Source organism: Harpia harpyja, chromosome 16, assembly GCF_026419915.1.
Source record: "Harpia harpyja isolate bHarHar1 chromosome 16, bHarHar1 primary haplotype, whole genome shotgun sequence".
NCBI lineage: Eukaryota > Metazoa > Chordata > Aves > Accipitriformes > Accipitridae > Harpia > Harpia harpyja.
The window spans coordinates 13770931-13796748 of record NC_068955.1 but is presented as its reverse complement, the minus strand read 5'-3'; the positions used below and the strand labels follow the sequence as shown (position 1 = coordinate 13796748).

The following is a 25818-nucleotide window of genomic DNA, read 5'->3' as shown; positions in this document are numbered from 1 at the left end:
CAGCTGTTTTTTTAAGCAGAGCCTATTTTCTAGTTTTCCAAAAAACAACCCCAGTATGAGGTGCAGCAGTAGCCACAGAGGTATAAGCTGAAAATTAAATGCAATCTGCTAAAAGGTTGTGGTGGATTAACCCTGGCTCCTCTGCTACCAAAACCTTGCCACACAAACCCAATACAAAGGTTATCACAGTGCTACAAGAAAACTCAGTCTCGCTGTGCCATTCTTAGGGCTTCCCTCCCTTGGAAAAAAGGACTTGATCAGACAACTAGAAGCAGAGCATCTAAGACTACTGAAATTACTTCAGCCTTCTGCCTTTCATGTAAATCCTGGATTATATGACACAACACACGACATGGTTAACAATTCTGCTCAGTCTTGACATTTGCTAAGAGAATCACATGAGTCTGGAGGATGAGAGGTGAGGACCCGCTTTCTTGGATCCATGTCAGAGATGCCTTGTTCAAGGGCAAAGCTCCTCTCCTCTTCTGCAGGCAGAAGTAGGGGGTAGAGATTGGAAGAAGTTGTAACTGACTGAAGAGTCTGAGGAGAGAGACTTGGAGTAAAACTTCAAAGGACCTAAAAGATGCTATAATGGAAATTCAACAGGACATGGATATTTAAGTCATAGTAGTCCTTTTGAACACACCAGGCTCAAAACTGTCAGTATCAGCAAATCTCCCCAGTACAGATGACTCAGTCATTCCCAATCATACAAATTATACAGTAATTAATGGCTAAGTAGTGGACACTTCTTGAAAAAGCTAAGAAACACACAGGCTCTTCAAGCATCCTCTTTTTTCCTTCCTCCTACCATGTGTATATAACTATACACTCTAAATGTCATAGACCCAAAAGCACAACTCTTTCAGAATTCACTTCCAGCTGTAATATTTGACAATGTATTTTCTCTTCTGGCACACCTATTAACCACCTAATAGCCTGGAATGGCTGCTATTAGATAACTGAGTTTGTAAGGGGATGTTGTTTTCCAAAAGATTAAAACTTCTGCTCTGCTGAATATTTTCACATTTTATATATAAGAAATTTTTTAAAATCATGTCTTCAATTTTAAGTAGAAAAGTAAATTAAGAAAATCCTACAAGTAAAGCCACTCTAAAATATTACAGTATTTCATTTTTATTTAATCCCCCTTCAACTTTTTTAAAAAAAAATCTGTATTAGACAACACAATTTTACACTTTCACACCTAATGACATGCAGTTAAGCTATCTGACACAAGCTGAATGCCTCTCCAGCGAGGGAGACGAGCATTGGGTCCTGCAGCACAAGCAAATCCAGTGATGCTGGCTGTGCAGAGGCCTAGCTCACCGTATTGATTTTAAAGCAACTATATAGAAACAAGGATTTTCTTTGATGATATTGCTCAAGCGGTTTTCTGAGAACAAAAGTATTTATTCCCATGTCTCGGGTATTGTTTTTAATTGGATAGTAGAGGGAAATTGTTTATTTCAAATCTTTTGAGACTTCCCCAGTAATGTTAGAGATAATCTGTTTTATTAAAAAGAGTTTCAAATATAGTTCCACAGTAAGTAAATAGCCTGGTTTGTGAATTCCTTCCCTAACAGGTAACCTGCCAAAAAAGTCTACTGAGACTTTCTATTCCATGATCTATGGATCTTGGTAAAGTAATTATTTTGTATTGGATCCCTCTTATATACACAGCGTCTCTTGCAACTCTTATCTCTTATCTTGTACTATTTATTTCAAGGAAATTGATAGGATTTTCTCTTAATATCCCTAAATATTCATATAACTTGATGTATATTTTCCCCCCTAGAACAAAATATGCCTGTCCAATATATACACCTACTATTCTGGTGTAACATCATTATAACTTCCAAACCCAATACATCTTTAAGTCCCACAGCTGTCACTTGTTATTCCAAATTCTAAGTGAAATAGGATCTTGTTAGCCAAAATTGAACACCCACTCACAAAAACTCAGTTATCTCACTCTCTCATACACATGCACACACATATACATGCAGCAATGAAACCGTTCAGATAAAACAAATGATTCTACATTCCACACAAAACATGTCTGGGGTAAACACCCAACTATTGTTTCCTAGAGTTCATTTTTTTAAGCATCTCCTTTTCCGGCTCAGGACAAAGTCAGAAGCAGCACTGAAATGTCATAACAAAGTTTTTGTAAGTCTTTTGGAAGGCTCTGGAGATCTCAGAACATGCATCTAAGGCTTTGATAACCTTGTAAAAGCTTCTTACTGTGCCTTTTATAAAGCCCTGCTTTACTTTCTTCTTGTGGTTTAACCCCAGCCAGCAACTAAGCACCACGCAGCCGCTCACTCACTCCCCCACACCCAGTGGGATGGGGGAGAAAATCGGGAAAAGTAGTTAAACTTGTGGGTTGAGATAAGAATGGTTTAATAGAACAGAAAAGAAGAAACTAATAATGATAATGATAACACTAATAAAATGACAGCAGTAATAATAAAAGGATTAGAACGTACAAATGATGCACAGTGCAATTGCTCACCACCTGCTGATCGACACCCAGTTAGTCCCCAAGCAGTGATTTCCCTGCCCCCACTCCCCCCAGTTTATATACTGGGCATGATGTCACATGGTATGGAATACCCCGTTGGCCACTTTGGGCCAGCTGCCCTGGCTGTGTCCTGTGCCAGCTTCTTGTGCCCCTCCAGCCTTCTTGCTGGCTGGGCATGAGAAGCTGAAAAATCCTTGACTTTAGACTAAACATTACTCAGAAACAACTGAAAACATCAGTGTGTTATCAACATTCTTCTCATACTGAACTCAAAAACATAGCCCTATACCAGCTACTAGGAAGACAATTAACTCTATTCCCAGCTGAAACCAGGACACTTATGAAGCCTTGTAATACCACAGGGAGGCTCTGTTTCCTTCCTTTCTTACCATCGCCTGTGTGGAGGAATCAGTATCAATTGGCACAAGGATGTGGCACCAGCCTGAAAGCCACAGCACATATACCCCCTTCCACAGCAATGGCACGGGTTTCCACCTGGTCCCACTGCTTCCTTGGAGGCTGGGGCTGAGCCGAGGGTATTATAGGGGTCCCAGAGCCACTTTAGCAATGCTGGCATCCCTGCTGCCCCGTGACAACCCCTGCAGTAGAAACTATAAGGCACCTGCACCTGTGGCTCAGAAGCTACAGGCTGGACAAGCCAGTGCAGCACAGTGACAGGCTTTTAAGCACCATCTGAGCCCTCTGGCACTGCCTGCCCTATCTTCTGCAGCAGAAGCCACATAAACTTTGCAGCAGAGTCCATGGGTAGCTGAGGCTTAAAGGTTTGCATCTAATTAACACACCACAGCTATTGGGAAACCAACTGTGCCCCTGCAGCTTCCCCACCTTACAAACATTGTTTAGAAAGAATGGACAAAGCATTTGGCAATAGGGGTGAAAGCTTAATTTGGGAACAGAACAAAGCAGGGTGTATCTGCAAGGACAAAACCAAAACCAAACTACAACTACTGTGTACAGCACTGGACCTGAGAGCAACCTGCCACGTCATCAGAAAAAGGGTTAAATTGAACTGATGTTTGGGGAAAATGGACCTGTTTGGTAATTTTGGAAGATTTGACACCTCTATTGAACGACTGAAACAGTACATAATAGCTAATGATATCTGTGATGAGAAAAAGATGGCTGTTTTACTGAGCATAATGGGGACCGAAGCCTATAACTTGCTGTGCAACCTAACAGCTCCTATTATACCAGCAGACAGCAAAGCATGTGCCAAGACTGTGTGAATCTTACAGAGTCCCCAGCTCACAGACACTGTGTGGCCACAGAGCATTTTCACTTTTACAGACATGATAAAAGCGGGGGGAAAAAAACCCAAACCTCAACATGTGGCTGGAGTAAAATAAATTAACAGAGCATTGCCAGTTAGGACAAAATGGGATGATGCACAAAGAGGATTAACTCGCAAGCAGTAAGCAAAGGGAAGCACTACAAAACCAGGTATTGATGGGACCAAATGTGACTCTAAAGCATCAAGGTCTGGCTCAGATCTCACCAGCAGGATGGAGCATTTGTGCAGCTGTTCGGCCACATGATGGAGGGCAAGTGCATATGCTACACCAAATGGTATACAGTACAACACCACTTACTGCTTTCAACTTTCATTTTCTTTCTTCTCCTTAGTAACTTTTCATCCTACATACATGCCAGGGAGTTGTAATATCATCACTGAAATATGCCCACCCTTACATGCATGTTTCCTGAACAAAGGCACGCCAGAGAGAAAACGATGCAAGGGTATGCTTTTGGTGTCACAAACAACTTCAGAATCCAAATGAACCCCGGGTCAAAGGTAAATCCCATATGGACTGTGAAAAATGGCGATGTTTACAGAATTTGTAAAAACCTCATTAAACAAAAAGGAAAACTATGTTCTTTTACAAATAAATAGTGTGACATGAAAAAGTACAACCAGTTTGAAGAAGAACGTGCCAGAGAACTTCAGATTTCTTAGTTGGATGGTTCTGTTTGGAGTCCATGGAAAATAGGGTACAAGTGCCCAGCATAGGGGACAACAAAGTACTAGATAGATAGATAGATACTCCTCCAGCTAGTAGGGGTGAGATTTAAAATGAAGGGCCTTCTGCTGTTTTCATAATTTCACATCAGAATTACCAAGTTACTAAAATGGATTAGGTTGCAAAAGGGAGCACTCCTAACACATGCACAGGGAAATCCACACTGCTATTACAGAGAAAGTGACACGTAACTGTAAGAAGCTTGTGCTAAAAATACTAAGCTGGGAATTGAATGGGTTGGGTATTGTTTTGGAGAGAGAAATTTCAACTGCAGTGACAAAGTATTAAGTATTTCCAAGTTCCAGCCACAAAATAACAACTCACTGCAACTTTTGGAGTTTTTTGGAGAGCAAGTGGAATCTTAGAGGAAGGTACCAGCAGCTAAGAAAGCAAAGGAAAACAAAACCTGTGCTTGAAGAAGGACCTATTCCTTAATTTTGAAAAGCCTATGGAGTATTTGTTGAGAAATGAAGGCAGTCAGAAATTCAGTACTTAAAAAATGCCAGAATTTCATCAAAGGTTTTCTAGGCTAATGAAACATCCCTTTAGTGTCAGCAATGTTACAAAATGGGACCATCCAGTCTGTGTTTTTTCAGGATTACAATTTAACCAGTACCATAAGTGGAGACATTCACTCTCCTTAGGAACAGGACATTTTTTTCAGTGATTGTTAGTCGATTTTTCTCCAAGAATTATATACCTAAAACCTATTTACAAACGGAAATTGGAGCCTGAGAAGGGATACATGTTGTAACTGACACACAAGAGCATATTCAAAAAGACAGATTGATAAGAGCATGGTAAAAATATTTCAGGTCCTGAGTGAATTTACCCAAGGAATACAAATGGAAGTTGTCATAAATTACACATAGGATTTCAATTATGTTTATTTCAAATAAATAGATCCTAACTCACTATGCTGTTTCTTTGCCTCTGACTTGAACCTGAGAGCTCCCTGTGGCACTGGAGCAGTAATTTTACCCGCCAGATGATCCCCCTGAAAGGCCTGTTGTTTTGCTGCCATGTTAATGTGTCTTTGCAGAACGCAGCCATGCTGACATGGAAAAGGGACACAAGAGTTTAGCCGGGAGTGTTAGACACTTCTCACTTTGGCTACCAGAAACATTGTGATCATATATAGCTCTAGTTTCAACTTTCTGTAGTAACGAGCACCAGGAAGGCAACAGCCTGACTACAGAGGATTAGTATCCCGGGGTGCTCCACGCTGTGACACTGAGCTCTAACGCACCAAGCAAGATGCAAATAGAGATCCTTTATCACATCTGCCGTTGGGAGAGGAGGTCAAGGGCACCAAAGCAGCACAAGATACAATCAGCATGTTCTCCACAGTACAAAGTGAATCCCACCACTGGCAAAAGATATAGAACAAGAAAAAACTGAAAATGAGCTCTTGCTGGTTGTAATACATAGGGCTACAGTGAACAGACTCATGCACACTGAAATTGTTCCTGGTTTTCTTTGCACTGAAAGACCAGCCAAAAAGCTGCACCAGACTGTTATTGCTACAACATTTGGGGCTTGCAAACATCAGAAAAGTACTAGTAAGGTACAAAAGTGAAAAAGTCTCATGGTTGGAAGTCATGGAGTGACCTATGAATAAACAACAAAACGATGTCTTCTTTTTCATGCCCAAAGATGCTTCAGTGTATCCTTTGGTAGTGGCAGCATGTGTATACAGGATGGATTAGACCATTTCTGGGTTCTTTATTCTAGTTTGCAAAGTCATTCTAAAACAACCAAGTATTCTGCATGGATATAACAAGTACAAAAGATGGTGGATGTGTTAAAAACTCTGGTCTTCAAGGATGGGAGGTCATAACAGATTGCAAGTGGCAGTGGAGCTCGATTCACATCTGGAGTTCCAGTTGTTTTGTGGTAGAAAATTGTATCAAACTTGTCACCTCAGCTCCTTTGCAGGCTGCCACAAATGGATTAGTGAAAAGATTTCTTCAGACGTAAGTAAACAATTTGTGCTACAACCCTGGATAAACATCACTTACAAAACAAGAGTACAAGTGTTCAATTGGCCAATATGAAGGCAGTCCATTTACAAATGTTTACAAACTTGACAGCAGCAATGTGGTGGATAGGATATAACTTAAGGTCAATTTGTAGAGGGACTTCAGAAAAAAGTAATGTAATAAAATGGCCACGAATAACCATATCTAAAAGTGTAGTTTTCACTGGGGTTGGGGGCGGGGGGTGGGGGGTGTTAAAAAATTCTTATTGAAAGATAACCAAGATGGTTTTTTGAATGCTTGAGTGGTTCAGGACAAACTAGAGCTCTGTTTTATGTTTTATAAAAGAGTCGTAAATCCATCTCACCCAGTATATACCTTCATAATAGCCAGTGGTGAATACTGAGGGAATAAAGAACATCAGCAATGTCACAGAAATGTTCTATAGTTAGATGACCTAGAGGAAAATCCAGATGCTCAACAGAACCAAACACGCTCACATATGGTGTTTCCCAAGGAGACTTGTACTCTTGCTGCTACTAGGTTGACTCCCAAGTTGTCACAGGAACTTCAACAAGACAAGAAATTGCAGCTACCACTACTGGGAGACCACAGCATGGGAGGTGAAGAACCCCTCAGAAGGTTTGATGCCCATGAGATTGTTTCCTATGGAGGAAGCCATCAGATGAGACTTTCCAAGCATAGCAGCACAGGGGTACCTGGTCTTGGTGCTTGTAGAGAAGTGAATGAACATACTTACTGAGAATCTAGCTCCTTCTCTGTGCTCTCCCTTCTAAATATTGTGTAGACAGCATGGGCAAACCAACTGGCAATTAAAGAAGGAAGGAGGAGATATAAAACAAGCTGGAGAAACTACCTAATTTTGCTACAGCAGCTGCTGGCTGCTCTCTTTCCGTAGAGATTAAGCTCTCACCCCTCCTTTCTATTCCTGAGGGAAGCACCTTGCTCACAGCTAAGATGGTAGTGCCTCCTCGTGCTGTTGCATAGTTTAAAGCCTACAACCACTGAGCAACAACAAAATCTCATTTCCTTCAGGCAACATTCGCCTTTCTTCTTCCCAGCTCCATTCGGTCTCTTGGGGTTCAGTGTTGTCTGATGGCAGCACAGAGAGAGCATCGCCACTCTTAAGCCTTGTGGGCTAAAAAAAAAATTGTCAGCATGTTATTCCAGCAAAGCCCCTACTGGGGGAACAACTAATACTAGCAAAAGCACTTTTTGCCATTACAGCCTACACCAGTCCTCTGAACAAAACAAGCTTCCTTGGCACGAGCACAATTTTGCTGGTGTAACTGCAGTTTACGCAAAGGCTTTGTAATCCCACCATAGGCCTGCCACAGTGTCATTTGTTAAGTCAATTAAGTTCTTTGCTCCTAAGTGCTAAGCCTGTTTTAAATAAGAGACTTAAGTTGTTTAATTCCAACTATTGCACCTCGTGCTGGCTGATCATCATTAAAGTTGGTCACTGTGACAAAGAAAAGCCATGTAGGAAAAAAGAAAGTGAACTTCACACGGAAAAATAAAGTGCAAACTGACACCTGCATGAAGGGCAGGTGGTTGTTTGGGTTTCCCTTCCTCACAGCACTGTCTTCCTTGTTCTCCAAGTCTCAAACTAAATCCTGTTAGGCACAGGGGGAAGCCTGCTGTCTATCTGAATGGAGTGGGAGCAGACACTTGATAGTTTTACCAACAAAGCATCTAGTAATAACTACAAGCGGAAGCCAAGAAAGCTCACTCCCACTGTAAGTTATATCCAGAGGCCTCTACATTATCAAAGTCCCCATGGATAGAGCCAGGAATGATATACAGAAAAAAAAGTTCCTCCCTGAACACCTCATGTAAAGAAATGTGTAAGCATGGGGTGCTGGAGGAGAAAAAGCATTAAATAAGAGCCAGCACAGATTAATTGGTATGCACAATGAACACGCGTAACAAACAAAATCAGCACTAGTAAATCACTATCATTTCGTGGTCATCAGATGCAGTGTTTACAGGCATCACAGAGGATGACTTCTGAAAAAGGAGTTTACAAAATACAGCCGGAGGGGAAAGGGAAGCTTTAGTAACCAGGATTTTCCCATAAAGGATAGATTGGGGTGAAAACACAAAGTTGCTTGTGAGAAGAGCAGATAATCAAGTATGGCATAACGTGCAGAGCAGAAACAAGAGTAGACAAAGTATTAATATAATAAGCCAGTGTGGATCAAGCTGATCTGGATTTACAGCCACCCCTAAACTGTACAGATCAGAGGGACTCCAAGAATAAGATGACATAGAGCAATAGCTGCTGCTGTACTATTTTGAAAGTACTTGAGAGCAAACAAAGGTATCGTGGCCAAGGAAAGAATAAAAAGGGCTATATCAGCAATCTGGAAAAGCAAGCAGAAAACAAACAAACAAACAAAAAATCCCAACAAAACAAACACCCAAAAGTCTTGAAAGTCTTCATATAAAAACTTACAAGACCGAGTCATTCTGGTCCTTTGTCCTTGTACATCAACCTTCTGTCTCATCCAAACTACTATTTCAAATGTATGGCATCTTTAGAACAAGTCTCAGTTGAATCATGTTAAATTATAAGGTTCTGCATGCATTCACACTTGAAGCAGGTTGGGAGGGTTTTTTGGAGGGTGTTAGTTTTTCTGTTGAAGACAGATTTAAGATGTGTTACAGTATGACAGTCTAATTACAGACTGCAATTTCAATTTCATTTACTTCTGTTGCATCCTGTGATGGTTTAACATTTCCTGGAGAAACAATTACAGGACAGTACTAAGAAATACAATTCACTGTCTCCAATCTGCATGAGTATGCAGAAGTCATTCCATCCAACTCCACATTTCATTTTTGACCTAGCAGTGCTCACTTTACTCTATAAATACCAGAGAGAAGTGTCTTTATATATTTTATATAGATACTGTACATTATTCATACAGTAACTTGTACAGATTTGCTACCTTAGCCAAAAGTTATGTTCTAAATAAATAAATCACATAGCAGTATTAATAGCTATCATGTTTGAAACAGTAGTGTCTGGAGACAAACTGAGACTGGGATTTTATTCTTCTAGATACTCTGTGGGTACAGAGTTGCAAACAGCTGCCTGGCCAAAAGGTTCATATTCTAAAATAAAGGCCAAAAGGAGGTGGAAAAGGATCTAATACACAGGCAGAATGAAGTGTGAGGTGACAGCGTATGTTGCAGCAGTTACTCTGACTTTGATTATAGCCCCCATGATGAGAAATCACATGTAAGAAAGAAGCACTGGCTAGCCTTCAAAAATCTTCAAGCCAAGATATGGAGGAGGAGGAATAATGACAGAAATTATCTCATTTGCCTTTTGTCTTCCTCTGAATAGTTCAAAGTATTGGCTGCAATAGATTTAGTATCTGTCGTTGTCCAGAAGAGGGAATAATGTTTGCAGCTGTTTCGCTCATTGCTTTTAAAAGGCCAATCTCTCCAAAATTGCAACGTGCCATATCCTGTGGGTTTATCCACTGGTGGGTTTCCTCAGTCTTTTGTACTACAAGTAAGTCTGAATTAGGTACAGTGGATATACTTGACAGCAAAACTTATAAGGCAAGGTGCTTGGTCCTTGCCAATACTCATGGCCAAAAAGCATATCAATAGGTTAGCAAACCCACCTAAAGCAACGAAGCTACTCTTTGTCATGAGTAACGGAGGCAGGAACTAGCCCACAGCGAGCAATTTCAAGATGGTATCTATTATATAGTCAACTTTAAGGCAATTTTTTTTCTCGTCTATTAAGAGCCTTCTGAGCCTGATTTCCTAAGGAAAAGAAGATTATGAAATTGAACTGTTTTGGCTGAGTATCCCACGAATAACTCGTGAGTCCATTTGTCACTGTTAGCCTGATTTGACAGATATGCACCCTTTCAAAGTCATTAACTTCCTAAAGGTTTTCAGAAGCTATGCATTTAGGTAGCAAATGTAGCCCTTAGCAATGCCAAGATAAGACTCCAGCATGATCCCCAACCCCTATTAGACATCAGAATCCATGCAGGAAAGAGACTGTATGAATGGCACCGCTATGGGGAAAAGCTCTAATTGGTGCCCATATAAATCAGACATCAGGTAATACAATAATCTCTCTCACACTTGGTATCAGCCCTCAATAGTTCCACTTCTCATGGAAATGCCATTTTTTGAAGTCTGTAATTCCCATATCAAATGGCTCTCCTTTCTTTAAAAGCAATGCTCCTTAAAAATATATCCTCACGGAGTCAGAGTCAGAGATAAGATGTCAATTAGACTGAGCAGTTTCTGGAGGAGGTAAGTAACAAAGGAGAATTAGAGACTCAGAGGCAGTTAGAGAAAATGACATTCTGGGTAAACTTCCCATGGTTTAATTACACAGAAGCAAAGTCTGTATTGCTGTTTAATCAAATTTTTGTTTGTCGTAGATTATCCACCTGTTATACATGTGAAAATACACAGCCTGTCTTATTTCTAATCAAACTGTCTTCTCACAGCACCACCCAACTGGTAGACATGTGACTGCCTTCCCTGCAGAACAGCATGCAGCAGCTCCAACTGATAAGCTCAGCTCCATGGGATGCGTGGCAGCCCTTGCCCATCAGAGGAGAACATGCACAAATAATGATGATGAGATGGTGGGCCTGCTTTTAAAATGGCTTACTGCTCTATTGGTAATTTTTTTTTTCCACCAACTTAAGACTGCAGCCAAGTATAACTACAAAATGATTGCTGTCCTCAGCCACTAACAATCTGTAGAGTTTCTGGCTGTTTTAGCCATCAATCTCATTTAGCTGACTGATGGAGGATGCAGATGGAGGACAAGGAATCCAATTCAACAAAATCAGCTGCTTCTCTCACAAAATTCCCCAGCTTTGGGAATAAGCTCAGCTAACAGCTCCCCCCAAGCTAACAATGTCAGATGGTTTCCCAACGAGGTACACAGAAATGAAGAGACACCCCTCTACCTCCACCCTCTGGCTGAATTTGACCAGGATCACTCAAAGACCATCCAACACCCCATGCTGCATTTTCAGATCAAGCTGTTCCTTTTTCCAGCTGCCCTGCACAATCAGTCTTCCAGATATTATAAACATTTGGATAGTTGTTACAAGACATATCTGTGCCACTGAAGCTGAAGTGCAAGGAAGGAAAATTATGCCAGTAATGAGGGATTTCTCATTTTCATCACTTCCCCCTCCTTTCCAATTACATCCAAGTAATAAAGGTGGACTGCTGGCAGTATCACTCACTAGTGCACCAGGCCAGCAGCACTCATTAGTGCAGAGCTTCCCAAACTGTGGTCCACGAACCATCAACAGCAGCAGAGCCAGAGCAAGAGACCCACAGCTGATCCCTGGAATCAGATTAAATAGGTTCTTGGGTTGTTTTTTTTCCACACAAATTCTAGTGCATCCAGTAGTGCTACCAGCCACTTCCTTGGCTCTGTGTTTCCATACATTTCAGATTTGCACTTTGTGTCTCAGAAGCCAAATACATCATTCTCAGGGCTGTATCAGTTGGGAATTTTATATGAACCAAATGGCAAAGTGCCTTGCCTCATCTCTTCAGGCAGGAAGGTGGAAAGCAGAGCTCCAGCTGCTCATCCCAGCCATAGTGTGTCCAGCAGATGGCAACTCCCAAGTTTTCAGGCTACAAGAGAATACTTCCCTGGGTCTTTGGGAGCCCACCTGCTGGAATTAGAGTCTTCACATGCCATTTTGAAGACTTTGACTTCTTTAGAGTGCATACAGCTTTAGTATGTTTTAACAATGGAGACACATACACAGAAATGATTAGTGGTAAGTTTGATAAATAATAAACTTTTTTGTCTCCTTTCTTTTTGTTGCTGTCTCCTCTCTGTAACTAGTCTTCTAACAACAGCATTTTGCAAATTCTGTCCTCTACTGAATTTCTCTGTTGGTTAAAGCATTACCTGAAGAGTCAGATACAGGTATTCTGTTCTTTGGTGAGCAAATCGCTACCAATCTAGCTAGTTTTCTGTAGCACTTCAGGAAAGCAAGAGCTACTAGAAACCCAAGTACAGTTCTGTGCATTTCTTTTTTTTGAGCCTTGGAGGTTTGGGAGTTAGAAGTCAAAGAAAGTGGGAATGGTGGCATAAGCCAAGGGGGATTAAGGAGATGATATTTTTCTTTCTATAGCACTCTCTCAGCCCTTAGGATATATCTTACCTTTTTTTAACAAAAAAAGAGAAGGCAAGCAGAGCCTTGGATTACAAGCACAGAAAGAAAATAGTTCATTTTACTGACTGTCCTAAAGAAACTCTGGATGTTTGGAGGACAGAATGTGGAAAACAAGCATTCTTCCCTGGGTATTTCAGTGAAATACAAATATTTCATTATGAAATAAAAATATTCTGCTTTGCGATCATCTGAGGTGATCTTTAGTCTCAAGCGTTCAGCAATTCAACAAAAGAAAATCGAAGTCCATAAAAATGAATGAAGTCAGGCAAGTATTATGTATCAGGTGACAAAAGTTATTTCGGGAGCTTACAAACCAGTGGAGTGATACAATGATGGCTCCTCTGCGTCTGGCATTATTCCAGGAAATGGCCTCTGAATGGCAATTCCCATTAGAGCGGCAGCGCTGCTGCCTAATAATATTTTGCCCATGTTTCAGTACCTTAATACCCCAAAGTAGTTGCAAATGCACCACAAGCAATTTGTGCAGGACTCTTCATGGAGAAAAGAGCTATTCTAGGACTATCAGAATTTTTTCTCTACATTAATAGCTGCTAGTCTGTTGTACCAATGGACTGATTCAGCACCAACACTGACAAGGCACCTCAGCCTCTGACAGCTGTGAAGGAGCTTTGTGTTCCCTTCAACCGCCAGAAAGGGGAGGAGAAATTTGCTCTGTTTTCACAGTTACATGACAGCTTTTACAAATTTTACAGCATGAACACAGCACCTAGTCTAATAAAGTTTACCAGGAACATTTAAAATCAAGGTCTCTGAGATTTTGTTTCCTATAAATTCACCAGACTTATAAGAAAAGGGTCTTCTCCCCAGAAATGCAGCACCAATCCCACAAGAGTTGCACAGGACTGAGGACTACCTTCCTGCCACGTGTGGGAAAGATAGCTGAAATTACTGGGAAATAGGCTGTAGGGATGCACTAAATGGACTGGAGTTAACGAATAGGAACAGGAAGAAGAAAATGAAAATATGATTTCTGAAGGAAATTAAAGCATTTGCTCAAAACAATAAAAAGCAGGAACAACCTATAATAGGCATTTAATTCATTTAATGCAATGACTGTTCTCTATACATGGAAATAACTGCAGTTTTTATTTGGAGATCAAAGCATGAAAAAAACAAGTCCTCTTCCTACTTACTATTGTCTGTCACTAACCAACTACCTAGAGAAGGGTGGAGGGGAAAGGTGGAGACAGCAAAACTTCTGTGAACATGTATGCAAAGAGAAATCCTGTCTTCTTGCAGAGATACTTCTCCTTTAATTTCACAAAGTAAAACATGACAGATAACGGACAACAACTTGAAAAACAGAACAGCATCATCATCAACCTGTAATCATTCCAAAATTTTTGATCACTAGAAATGGGAATTTTTTTCTGCTTTTACTAAAGATAGGTCAGCTTAAGCCAGTACTTTTAAAAATCATCTCTTTTTAGTTACTGTCTCCACTGTGAGAAGGTGACGAGCTGCATCTATTATAACTACATGCTGTGTAAACCTCATCTGGATATGATCATCATCAATCACTCCTGCTGTGCAGGTAGCATGTGAAAGGGAAACAAAACAGAAATCGTGCTGCAGTATTTGACACCACCCACTCCCCTGCTCGTATGCTTTAGTTCATGAAGAGCGCAGTTGGCATATGCTTATTCTCTCTTTTTGGGACCCCTGTCTTTTTTCTCCCTCTAAGCATTTGAGAATAGCTTTGATGGTTTCAGGGGAAAGACAAAAACCTTTCCTTCTCTCTCAAAGGACTAAGGCTTTCCTACTGAAAAGCATGCCAAAGATATATTATTATGGGCCATCTTGCCTTTGTAAATACACATACATTAATTACAGCAGTACCTCTTCTTATCATATGCATATGCTTCAGTGGAAGATGAGTATTGTAAAAGGAATCAGAATGCATTGAGTATCCTTTGTAGCAGTGCCATGCACAGCCCTGAAAAGCTCTATTAATGCCAGCATCCTATTGCATTTCTCTAGCGCACACTTCAACCAGCTGTCAGTGCTATAATCTCAACCAGGGACAGTCCGTAGAGGCACAAGGCTTAAAAGAGCAAGAAAGATAGTGTTTGTCTTTTTCAGAAAGGTCTGGAGTAAACTGCAATAAATATTAGACAATATTTAGGAATGCAGAAGCAACCAGAGTCAGAGTTGAAAGACAGACTGCAGTCTTACCAAGACTCTTTCTACCAGCTTAACTAGGGTGTAAAGAGAACACCCTCCTTGTGTTTCATAGCTCTGGTTAGTACCATGCCAATTCAGTGCACTTGTCCTAGTTTATCATATCATGACTCCTTGGTATGACTCAGGTCAGCAGAAGGTGCCTGCACTTTGTGTTTTCTGATGCACCAGCACTGCAGCATGCCAGGTTTCAAACAGCTGTACAGCAGCACACACTAGAGAACAGCTCGTTCCATCGCACTCGCAACCCTCCATGTATCTCTGACAATTCATGAGAGCACAGACAATCAGTAATACAGACATGCTAACATCCAACTGCAAACACACACCCCCTCCTTAAGTGCCAGGACAGAAGTAGTGTCACTTCACAATACCCCTTATTTCCCTCAACATGTTAATAAACCACTCTGGAAGAACAAGGCATTTAAAGGCACCTTCTGAGGACCTCGCAACAGACCCTCCCACATACGAATCTGGACGGGAGACTTTGAACTAGAAATCACTTCCTCCCCTCCCCAAGCAATCATGCTACTCCCTTTTTTACAGGACAAACAGCATTTGTAACCTGACCCCCCCCACTGAGCTTCTTTAGTCTCTGTCCACAGCCTGTGCTCCATTTCATGGCAGTGAAATGCCCAACCACCCTGCTGTTGAGAGCCACGTCATTTATTAAAAAGATGATGTGGAGACGCACACCCTTATGTCCCCATCACGGTGTCCTGCTGACACACACATGCCTCGTAGTGATTTGATAAGCTCTTGCCATAGAGTAGCAGCCCCAAAAGTGAGAAGGGCTCTGGTCTCCCTCCACCCTTCAGAGCCACATCTTCAGGGGGGAATGTCAATGCTAGGACCCATCACTGAGTGGGACAGAGAATGATCACCTGGAGATTCTCAATACGGGCTTTAATGTTGTGATGTACCAAGTGCGCCATCCATGATACAGCAATGGATGTAAGCATGTGCTTGACCTTAAAGTCATGGATGGCCTCAGTGATTTCACTAAGACTGTGCAAGACTTCTGAGGCAAGCACATGCGAGAATGAAAGATCAGGGCAACAAAACGAGCATACAGCTCTCACTGGAACAAAATGACGAAGGCATTCATGCAACTGGCCTCTATAACTCTTTTGCCTTGTATCACGGTGTTGGAACACAGCTGAAGGCCAGGAAATAAGAGGGTGAAGGAAACCCTCAGTAGGTTGTCCACACAAATTAATGAGACCACAGAAAAGGTCGCCTAGGCACCACTTTGTTCAACTTCCAAGTTTAAACTTCTAAGTTTAAAAGCAGCAAAAAGTTCACCCTCCATCTTACTAAGCAGACACAATCACAACCATCTTTCAGTTTCAAACATGTACTCACCCAGAACAGGAGGTTGAAGACAAACATTAGGTACTTGATACACTGCAGGCAGTTGTGAGCCATGCTGCACCTCTTCAGTTCTAGGAGAAAAATAAATGAGAGATCCAGGTAAAAGACAACGTACTTGTTTCCCTTGGGGGACGTGTACTTAGCCTTGGTGGCCTTAGGGCCTGGGTTGGTGTGGAATCCAAAAAAAGAGTTGCTGGTGGCCCCAAACTGGCCACCATACATGCTGCTGTAGCGACGAAAGGCGCCATTTGGGAAACTGTAATCCTTGCTGTCCAGGGAAGGGCTCCTGTGATAGGTCGACTCATCGGTGCTAGACCTGCGCATGGTGGCTTCAGCTTGTCCCGTCGCAACTGCTGCTCTGACAATCGCTGGTTGTCAATGGTGTGGGTGAAAGGTTTGTGATTTTCTTTCCTCCTCCTTGCTATAAATCCCCTACTGCTTTGCACCAGCTGTTCTTTTGTCTGCCATCCTGTCAAGGAAGTTACACGTGCTGTACGGCAGCAAAGTTGGTGAACTGAAGTCTGCTTAGCCAGGAGTTAGGGAGCAGCGTGCTTCCACATGAGAAAGACTTCTGCACAAGTAAACATTCCCTCCGGTGTCACGATCGTCCCTCCCGGCCCACCCCGCTACCAGAGAAGAAAAAAAGAGAGAGAGATATACTGTACCCAAAGCAACGAATTTTAAAAAAAGGAAGTGTGACCTTGCTTGGCTCGCAAATGCCATATAAAACCCCGGCTCCGCAGGCCACACGCAGACAAGAGAGTGCCGCTGCACACGACTCGTGGGCAAGGGCAGCGATTATCCAGAAGGCAAGCAGCTCCCGCGGCCCCCTCCTCTTCGGCCCATCGCTCTGCCCCGAGACGCTCGGCTCACTTTAAGGATCCCCGTATTCCCTTCGTGCGGAGGGAGCCTGTGGCAAGCCAGCCTCCGAGCTCCATTCACAGCGCGGCCGCCACTCCTCCGAGGCTCCGCGCCAATCGGGCTCCCCGCCCGCCCGCATCGCCGCGCCCCGGCCCGGCCCCGCGCCTGCCGCCGAGGCCGGGGAAGGGGCCGCCTCGCCCGGCGCCCCCCGCCCGCCCCTGCCCTCCCCTCGCCTCTCGCAGCCCCTCCGGCACCCCCCCGACCTTTGCAGTAAGAAACCTCCCCTCGGGCTCGGAAGGCGGCGGGCGCAGCCTCGGCCCGGCGGGGAAGGCGGCGGGAGCCCCCGCCCGGGGCGGGTCTCGGGGCCGCCCGGCTCTGCCCGCCCGCGGTCCGCCCAACCCTCCGCCGGCTCCGAAACTCTCAGCACGGAGACGGAGCCTGACGGGCGGTCGGCGTTAAAAGGCGCTGCCCGGAGACGCAGGCAGTGCTGCCGAAGGAGACGGGAATAAGTAACTGCTGTAAAAATCTCTTAGGCGTAAGCGTTCGGGGTGCTGCGGGGGAGCGGGCCCAGCACGGGCCGTGCTTCCCTTGCCGGAAGGCTCGTGCGTTCCGCTGCGGATCCGTCGCCAGGGTTTTCCCAATTCGCTCAGTCCCACGGACTCATCGCTCAGCAAAATGTACGGCCAGGTCATTTGCTTCCCTAGCAGCCCATCTCCCCCTGTCCGGTAGCTCACTGCTTGGCATCATACTCCGACCGGTGGGGAGCACTTCCCTAAAATCTGGCTACTCCCACTGCCAGGAAAGAGTTGAAAATCTGCCACACACAACTTTTTCAGAAAGGAACAATCTGACCAAACCTGTGGTAATTACTGTATTAATAGTCAGGAAAGCAAGACTCATTTACCATCCCTGCCCCAAATTCTCTGTGCGAGTAACTCACTTCGTCTCCATACGTGCCACTTCCTCATCAGTAAGATGGGATGGCCTGCCTCTGCCTTCCTTCTCTCATCCTCTCTCTGCCTTATGATTTTGACTGTAAGCTCCTGGAGCTAAGTGAGAAGATGGCTGGCTAATATTTTTTAAAATCCTTGCCCCAGCAGAGAATTAATCAAGATGAAAATAGGTTTCTTGCATGAAGCATCTTGCCAGTCTCAGCACAAATCAAGAGACATAGGCACCAATTAATTAAAGAACAAATTAGTAAAAGTAAAATGAGCTGGTTTTGCACACAGCCTGAGCAGTTCACCCTTGCAAACCAACTTCTAATTCTGCTAATTTACAAACTGCAGAGCTAAAGTCTAATTATTTCCCTTCATTTCCTCCGCAAACTATAAATATACTGGGCATACCTGGTGCAAGCTTTAGAGAGAAAGAACTTGAGCACAAAACACAAGAGTAATAACTCCTGCGCCATCTGTTTCAACAACTTTGGATGACTTATAAATTTTCCACTTTTTAATTTCCCTACCTCTAAGAACAGAGATACTTCATAGCCACGATGGAGCTCGCTCTTCTACTCTTCCTCCCTCTCTTTCCTGCACGGTATAAACTCTGTCCCCAGAAAGAAGTTCTCCTTTCCTAGGACTTGAAGATAGTCCCATGCAGGCAGGTCTGTGCTCAGTCTGAGTTTCCAATACACCATTTATTTTTCCTATGGCAACTAACAGTTCTGCCTCCAATCTTCCTCCTTGTCTGTATGGCAACTTGACCAGTTTGGCAATGGAAACCCAAAGGTGACTCAAATATTTTCTATGTCCCCTGTCAGTATACAGAAATGCCTATGCACAAAGCTCTATATTAAATGGTAAAAAGAAAAACTGGGTACAGCTCTGTACACAGATTATGTTGAAACAGTGTCAAGTCAGATAATCATTATTTAACAAGGGTGCCCACAGTATTGCAAGCACGTAACAGAGGCCAGTTTGGCATATTTACTGTAAACTAGACATCTGAAGGCTCAAAAGCAGCTCACTTACTGCTATCTGGATAAGAAAAGGGGTAGAAATTACTTGATTTCACCTTCCCTTAAGGCAAGAAATCATCAGTTCCCAAGAGAATTCAGTCCTTAATATGGGGGGAATAATTTATAAAGCCAAGATCTGAGGTAGAAGGGAGAGTTTCTAAAAGCTGCTTTTAAACAAAAAATAATAAACATTGACACACAGTGGGTATATATCAGACAGATGCAGAAAAATGCATGAGGAAGGCAGAGGTCCCACACGACCCTTACAATAAAGGGTACTTTTACCCCAGCCTCCTTTCAGCAGCATCCCTTAGCACACCTCATTGAAATGACAACTTTTCAAAGGCACTTTAGTGTAAAATTTAGCTCTCAAGTCATCGCTGTTCTTCTTTCTCACACCAATATCAACAGCTAATTAGAAAGAGTCATTTGGGATACAGGCATTATACATCTCTAGAATCATTCTTTTATTAACTCTTCCACACCAGGAAACCCAGAGTCACTAGCCTAAATGGGAAAACCTTGAGATAGCAACATTGCACCAGCAGGCTAACCACAGCTTGGCTGACATGCTTATATGAAGGAGCAAGACCCTGCATGGGAACTGGGGAAAAGCAATAAAAAGAGAAGGGCTTATGTACTCTACTTTTGTCCATCCCTGGTGGAAAGTGGATGAGAGGGGCAGGGACATGCTGGGACCCATATCAATATTTAAGCCATTACAATGAAGTAATACTTAGATGAACCAAGAAGAATAAACCTGAGAAGTGTTGTGTCACTGGGCCATTATGCCCACAAGGTTTACTCAAGGGGCAGGTGAATTATAGCTTTCACAAAACTTTTTGTTAATGACTGAGGCTAAAATCACAGCCCGGACCTAGTGACCTCTGTTCACCTCAGCTTTGCATCTACTTTTTCTCTCCCCAACTGCATGTGTATATTCCCATCCTGTGGCCAATTCATACTGATTCCTCTACACAAGAAAGCAAGCACTGCAGTCTCAATGGCAGAGATTCAATTTGTGTTGATTCTGGTGGCATGCTACCATTTATGTTGTAACAACTCTGCCCTTGCTGCTTTGAGTGGAGGGCTGGTAACCCTTCAACATCTCCAGCCAAAACCCTGGCGCTGAAAGAGGAGAGGCAGCACTCTAATGATGTCAGATGAGCTCCAGGCAATAGATAGAAACCGTAAAAGGTTTGGGCATCAGGAACAGATCTGTTAACTGCATTATCCCTCACACCCCTTCTCAGAACAGCCTCATCCAAGGCTTCAGCCACCACCTGAAGGCACACACCTACTTCTTCAGCCCATGCTTCCCGCCTGCCACCTCACCCCGCGCTTGCAGCCACCGCAGGCCCCACGCCACACTTCCTACCTCCCTTCGCCACATCTACTCCCAGTTTGGCCACTTGTCCTCGCCGTGACCTGCGCGCCCGCTCCCCCGCCTTGCGGGGCAGGCGGCCATTACCCGCGGGAGGGCTGCTCACGGCCCCGCTCCTCCTTTGAAGGGGTCGCGGGCGCCGGGGCCAGTCAGGGTGAGGCACGTGGCGGAAGAGGGGCACGTGGGCACTGGGTGGGGCGGTGGCTGGGCGGTGCTGCTGGGCCCGGGTCCCCGCCGTGGCCGAGGCCTGAGCGAGCTTTGCGTGGGTACTCCGAGCTTGACTGATGGCCAATGTGTCAAAACGTTCTACCGAGGACACCTAAGGAACCTGCCTGTCCCCGTAGTTTGGGTGAGAGCTGCTTTCCAGGCCTCTTCGGCCCCCTGCTTACCTTGGCTCCTCTTGGTGCACCGTGTCTCTCCAGAGCCCGCTGCTGCTTTCCCTGTTCCATGTCCAGGGCTTCCCCTCCTCATGCCCTGCTCTGTGCACGATACCTCTGGACCCAAAAGAACCATCAGTTGAAACCAATGGGTATTCCGATACCGCTTTGGATCAGGCCTTCCTTTTATCCATTTTGAATACTGCTTTCTTCTCCTGCTCCACGACTTAACTCTCATGATCACAACGTGCCAGCCCCTTCAGGTCACACAAAATGCAGCCACTAACTCACCCCCTCATTAATTCAGTCTCATTAGCCCTTTAATGGTTGCACCGGCTTTCTGTCTACTAATGTCTCTTGTCACTGTCTTCAAAACTCTGCACACCTGCTCCATCCTCCTAATGAAGTAACCCACTTTGCATTAACCTCAGTAGCCTGTTTGCGAGCATCTCATAAAAACTGTTAAGAAACGATCCACGAAATAAAACAAATTTAAAAAAATCCTGCTAGAAGCTATTACTGAAATATATTATATAAACACAGGGTATATATGTGACAACTGCTCCTGTTCTGCAACAGGGGAGTGTGCAAAGGCATGCACATGAGAGGTGATAGTCTTTCCCAGTAGTTTCAGCGAACAAAATGCCTACGATCAAATATTACTACAATAATAGAGGGAGCTTTTTGCGGGTTATTAACTCTGTTCCACACCACAGCATTACAATCAGCTAAGGGTGATCAATTGATAAATACACTTCAAATGGTTAACTTCTTAATTTCATGTACATACAGAGATCACCACATAAAAGCATTAACCAAAACTGTTTGGCATTGCCTGTCCCCTTCTTCAGCAATGTGCCTAGTGAGCAATCCCTTCTCTCCCCCCCTCAGTGCACTCTTTGCAGCTCCTGTTTGGTTACATTTGACTCAGCAATGCAGGCTATGTAAAAAATGTACCTCTTCCAAAGACTAAGAGAAACATTACCTCTTCTGAATGGAGGGTGAACCAAAGTTCAGGGCCAGGATGGCTGTTTCAGCTAAGAGGAAAAAAACCTCGTGACAGAGTCTTTGATTTGTTTGCTTTTGTATATTCATTTTGCATGAACATAAATGGCTAAAAGCACAAGGCAAAAGGGAGTGAAAATACGATTTCTTAACCTGACAGCCGCACGCTGCTGTAGGTCTGCAGTCTCTGCTCAGCCTTGGCCAATACTGTTTAATATCTTCATCAATGACATGGACAGTGGGATTGAGCACACCCTCAGCAAGTTTGCAGGTGACACCAAGCTGAGTGGTGCAGTTGACTCACCTGAGGGACGGGATGACATCCAGAGGGACCTGGACAAGCTCAAGAAGTGGGCCCATGTGAACCCCATGAGGTTCAACAAGGCCAAATGCAAGGTCCTGCACCTGGGTTGGGGCAACCTCTGGTATCAATACAGGCTGAGGGATGAGTGGATTGAGAGCAGCCCTGTTGAGAGGGACTTGGAGGTTCTGGTGGATGAAAAGCCGGACATGAGCTGGCAATGTGCGCTTGCAGCCCAGAAAGCCAACCGTATCCTGGGCTGCATCAAAAGAACCGTGGGTCAGCATGTTGAGGGAGGTGATTGTTCCCCTCTATTCTGCTCTGGTGAGACCCCACCTGCAGTACTGCGTCCACCTCTGGGGTCCTCAGTACAGGAAAGACATGAACCTGTTGGAGTGGGTCCAGAGGAGGCCCACAAACATGATCAGAGGGCTGGAACACATCTCCTGTGAGGAAGGGCTGAGAGAGCTGGGGTTGTTCAGCCTGGAGAAGAGAAGTCTCTGGGGAGACCTTATTGTGGCCTTTCAATACTTGAAGGGGGCTTATAAGGAAGATGGGGACAGACTTTTTAGTAGGGCCTGTTGTGACAGGACAAGGGGTAATGGTTTTAAACTAAAAGAGGCCAGATTCAGGCTAGATGTAAGGAAGAAATTTTTTATGATGAGGGTGGTGAAACACTGGAATAGGTTGCCCAGGAAGGTTGTAGATGCCCCATCCCTGGAAGTGTTCAAGGTCAGGCTGGACGGGGCTCTGAGCAACCTGATCTAGTTGAAGATGTCCCTGCCCGTGGCAGGGGGGTTGGACTAGATGACCTTTAAAGGTCCCTTCCAACCCAAACCATTCTATGATTCTATGAACGTGACTGGGGGACCTAGGTCTTGAACCAGCGGTGTACAATTACCTCTCTGCATCTCCATCCACAGGCTAAGCAATGGAGAAATCTAGTGACAGTGTCCCTGCATGTCAACCCTCTTTCTGACAGCCCACACAGAGCAAAGAAGCAACCAAAGGGTTTCCTCCCTAAATCCTGCTCTCTCCTAAAAATTCTCATGGTGCAAAGAGCCTGTGCTGTCATGTGTTGCCAAAGGCTTTAAAAGAGGCAGGAGTGAGTCAGACTTGGAGCCATAAAGCCAGTTCTTGAACCAAAAGCAAGACATGTCAAAGCAGCCCCCTAAGAAACAGGTAAACCAAACAATTCTCAATCCTACTCTGGGCAGCAGGTTCCCCAGCTCAAGGAGTATTACCATGGGGCTGTAAGCTGAGGATCTCTCAAGAACCTTTTATTGTAGAAAGAAATATGCATTTTTTTTTAACAAGTCAAGCAGAAGAGAGGATGTTTCACTGAAACCTCAAACTTATCGCCTACCTAAGAAGATCCCACACCTTCCCTTTTATTTCCAGGGTCCTTGCTTGTCCATTAGCAATTTCAGTATCTGTAAAAGGCTATATTTGCTGGGAAGTGGTTGAGCCCTGGATTGCATGGGCAGGAGGAGAAAGTCAGATGTTCTAGAGATTTCCTCAGCTAACACAAAGATATTTTGATATTCACAGTTGTACCTGCAACTCCTTTAAAGATCTACTGATGCCTCCAACAAAACTTTGAAAAAATATTCCAGTCAGAAGCAATTTCACTTATATAGCAGACTTCAGGGTTGGGGTTTTTTTCATTTTCTTTCTTTTTTTTCTTTATAAATAAGGAAATTTGCATGGAAAAAAAGGATCTTCAATACTTAATAGCTCATCTCCTTCTGCTCACATGCCACCTGAAGTCATGATCTTTGGTTTATGGCATAATTAGTTGCTATGGAAATAACATAATCATAGACACAGAGAAAATATTTTGGATATGATTTGCAATACTCTTTATTTAAGCCTGTGCACAGGTTACTTTTGCAGAAACCTCACGGCTTTTTACATGCTCTGATCTGCATAACAGTTTTCATCACTTCTGCTTGTGCATCCAGAAACACTGGTATTGGTACGTGCACTACTCACACTGAAAGCATTTCCTTCACCCATATTTGAGCATCTACATGTTCAAACAGTGACGAGAGCATACATGCATGCAGAAGAGCTGGTGCCAAGTCAGACTAAACAAAAAAAACCTCTTTAAAAAATGAGTTGGGATTGGGCCCCAAACCCCTGTGCACCACAGAGCTCCCTTGCTATTTGTGCTTTCTGGGCTTTTGTCATCCTATTCTTTGCTAATGATTTCTTTTGTCCAATAATAAAAAATTTAAGTAAGGAGATTCCCTGTTTCCCCAGCAAATTCTGCATATTTAAATCCTGGACAGAGAGGATTATTGCAGCAGATGAAAGACAAGCAGTGCCAGTCACTGAACTCCTGGAGAAGCAGAAGCCCTGTTCCTCTGCCAATGCCCTCAGTAATAAAGAATGAAAGAACAGAGATAAAGAATCCATCTGACATCCTATACAAGGTGAGTTGTGGCCCAAAGAAAATCTTTGTCAAGACCTATCTTTGCGGTGTCAGCAGGTCTTAGCAGCATGAATGCAATTTATGTGCTAGTTTTCTTAAAATCAGGTTACTTTCTCTAACCTGAGAGATCAGCTGACGTTCAAAGAAATACCACTTCAAACATACACGTGGTACTCAGGATCTTTCTGTCAAGTATAAAGCAATCAATCAGACATGAAACTCTTTAAATTACACAGTTCTGATAGTTTGTGAAAGCAGGTATTTTAAAGCAGAAGCAAACAAAACAAAACAATGACTTAGAAAAATTCAAAGATTCATTTATGTTCCCTAAATAGTGTCTGCCTTCTAACATCTTCATGGACTTTTCCTTGAAGATTCAAAATGGATTCTCTTCTTGTCTTGCATCCTTAAAAACAGGGCTAGGGTTTTGCAAGCATATGAGCATGAAGCAAAGTTCATATAACCATATTTCAGCTCCATTTCCAAAGCAATTGAAGGCCCAGCAGCCTTCACTGACCTCACAGGGATCCGAGTGCTCAGCACTTTTGAGAATCAGGTCACGGAGAGCCCATTTCAGCAAGTGCTCAACCACAGTTTTCACTGCATTGAGATATTCATGTACTTAAATAGTAAAGCACACACTTAAATGGTATTGTGAGTGGGATTGTACATAAGCATGAGAAATGCAGTGTTTAAAAGGCTGCAGATCGAGCTGGACTCTGTATACAGCTGCTGTAGCGGAAGGAATTACTCCCTGAGCACGCATCTTTGAGGCTACTGCTTCGCAGATCTACCTGCAGAGCTAGCTGGGAGGTGCCTTCAGCCAAGACAAGCAAAGTTAGCTCAGGTGGTTTGAAATGGGGCAAGGAGCAATCCTACCAGCAACTCAGTCAACAGATGTGGGCGAGCCCACCAAGACCCCAGGGCAGGCCAGAGAAGTGATCCTCTGCTGCTGCTTTGCTGGGTCTGTGTCTTTCTCTTTGTAACCAAAAGACCTCAATTTGCTCCTAGCTCCCTTAGGTTCCTTCTAAAATCCTAGCTTAAAGATAAATATACTTCTTTTTCCAAAAAAGGACTGAAAATAAAACCCCTAAGGGAGCAACACATGTCCTTTTCATCTTGAAAGATAGTGACTTCTTGGAATAAGCAAA

General features: G+C 43.6%; 1 protein-coding gene across 17 annotated transcripts in view; it reads right to left on the bottom strand.

The window, feature by feature from the left end:
- TSPAN4 (tetraspanin 4) overlaps window positions 1-25818 on the bottom strand; it is a 486303-nt gene that overhangs the window by 206795 nt on the left and 253690 nt on the right. For 11 of the 17 annotated variants that reach the window (XM_052810435.1, XM_052810441.1, XM_052810436.1 and 8 more), the window contains one exon: window positions 16331-16410. In XM_052810435.1, the coding sequence (XP_052666395.1) occupies window positions 16331-16393 (63 nt within the window). In that variant the 5' untranslated portion in view covers window positions 16394-16410. Of the gene's footprint in view, window positions 1-16330; window positions 16809-17004; window positions 17302-17463; window positions 17532-25818 lie in introns of those variants that run through there. The other 6 variants (XM_052810437.1, XM_052810429.1, XM_052810445.1 and 3 more) reach the window with 6 other exon arrangements.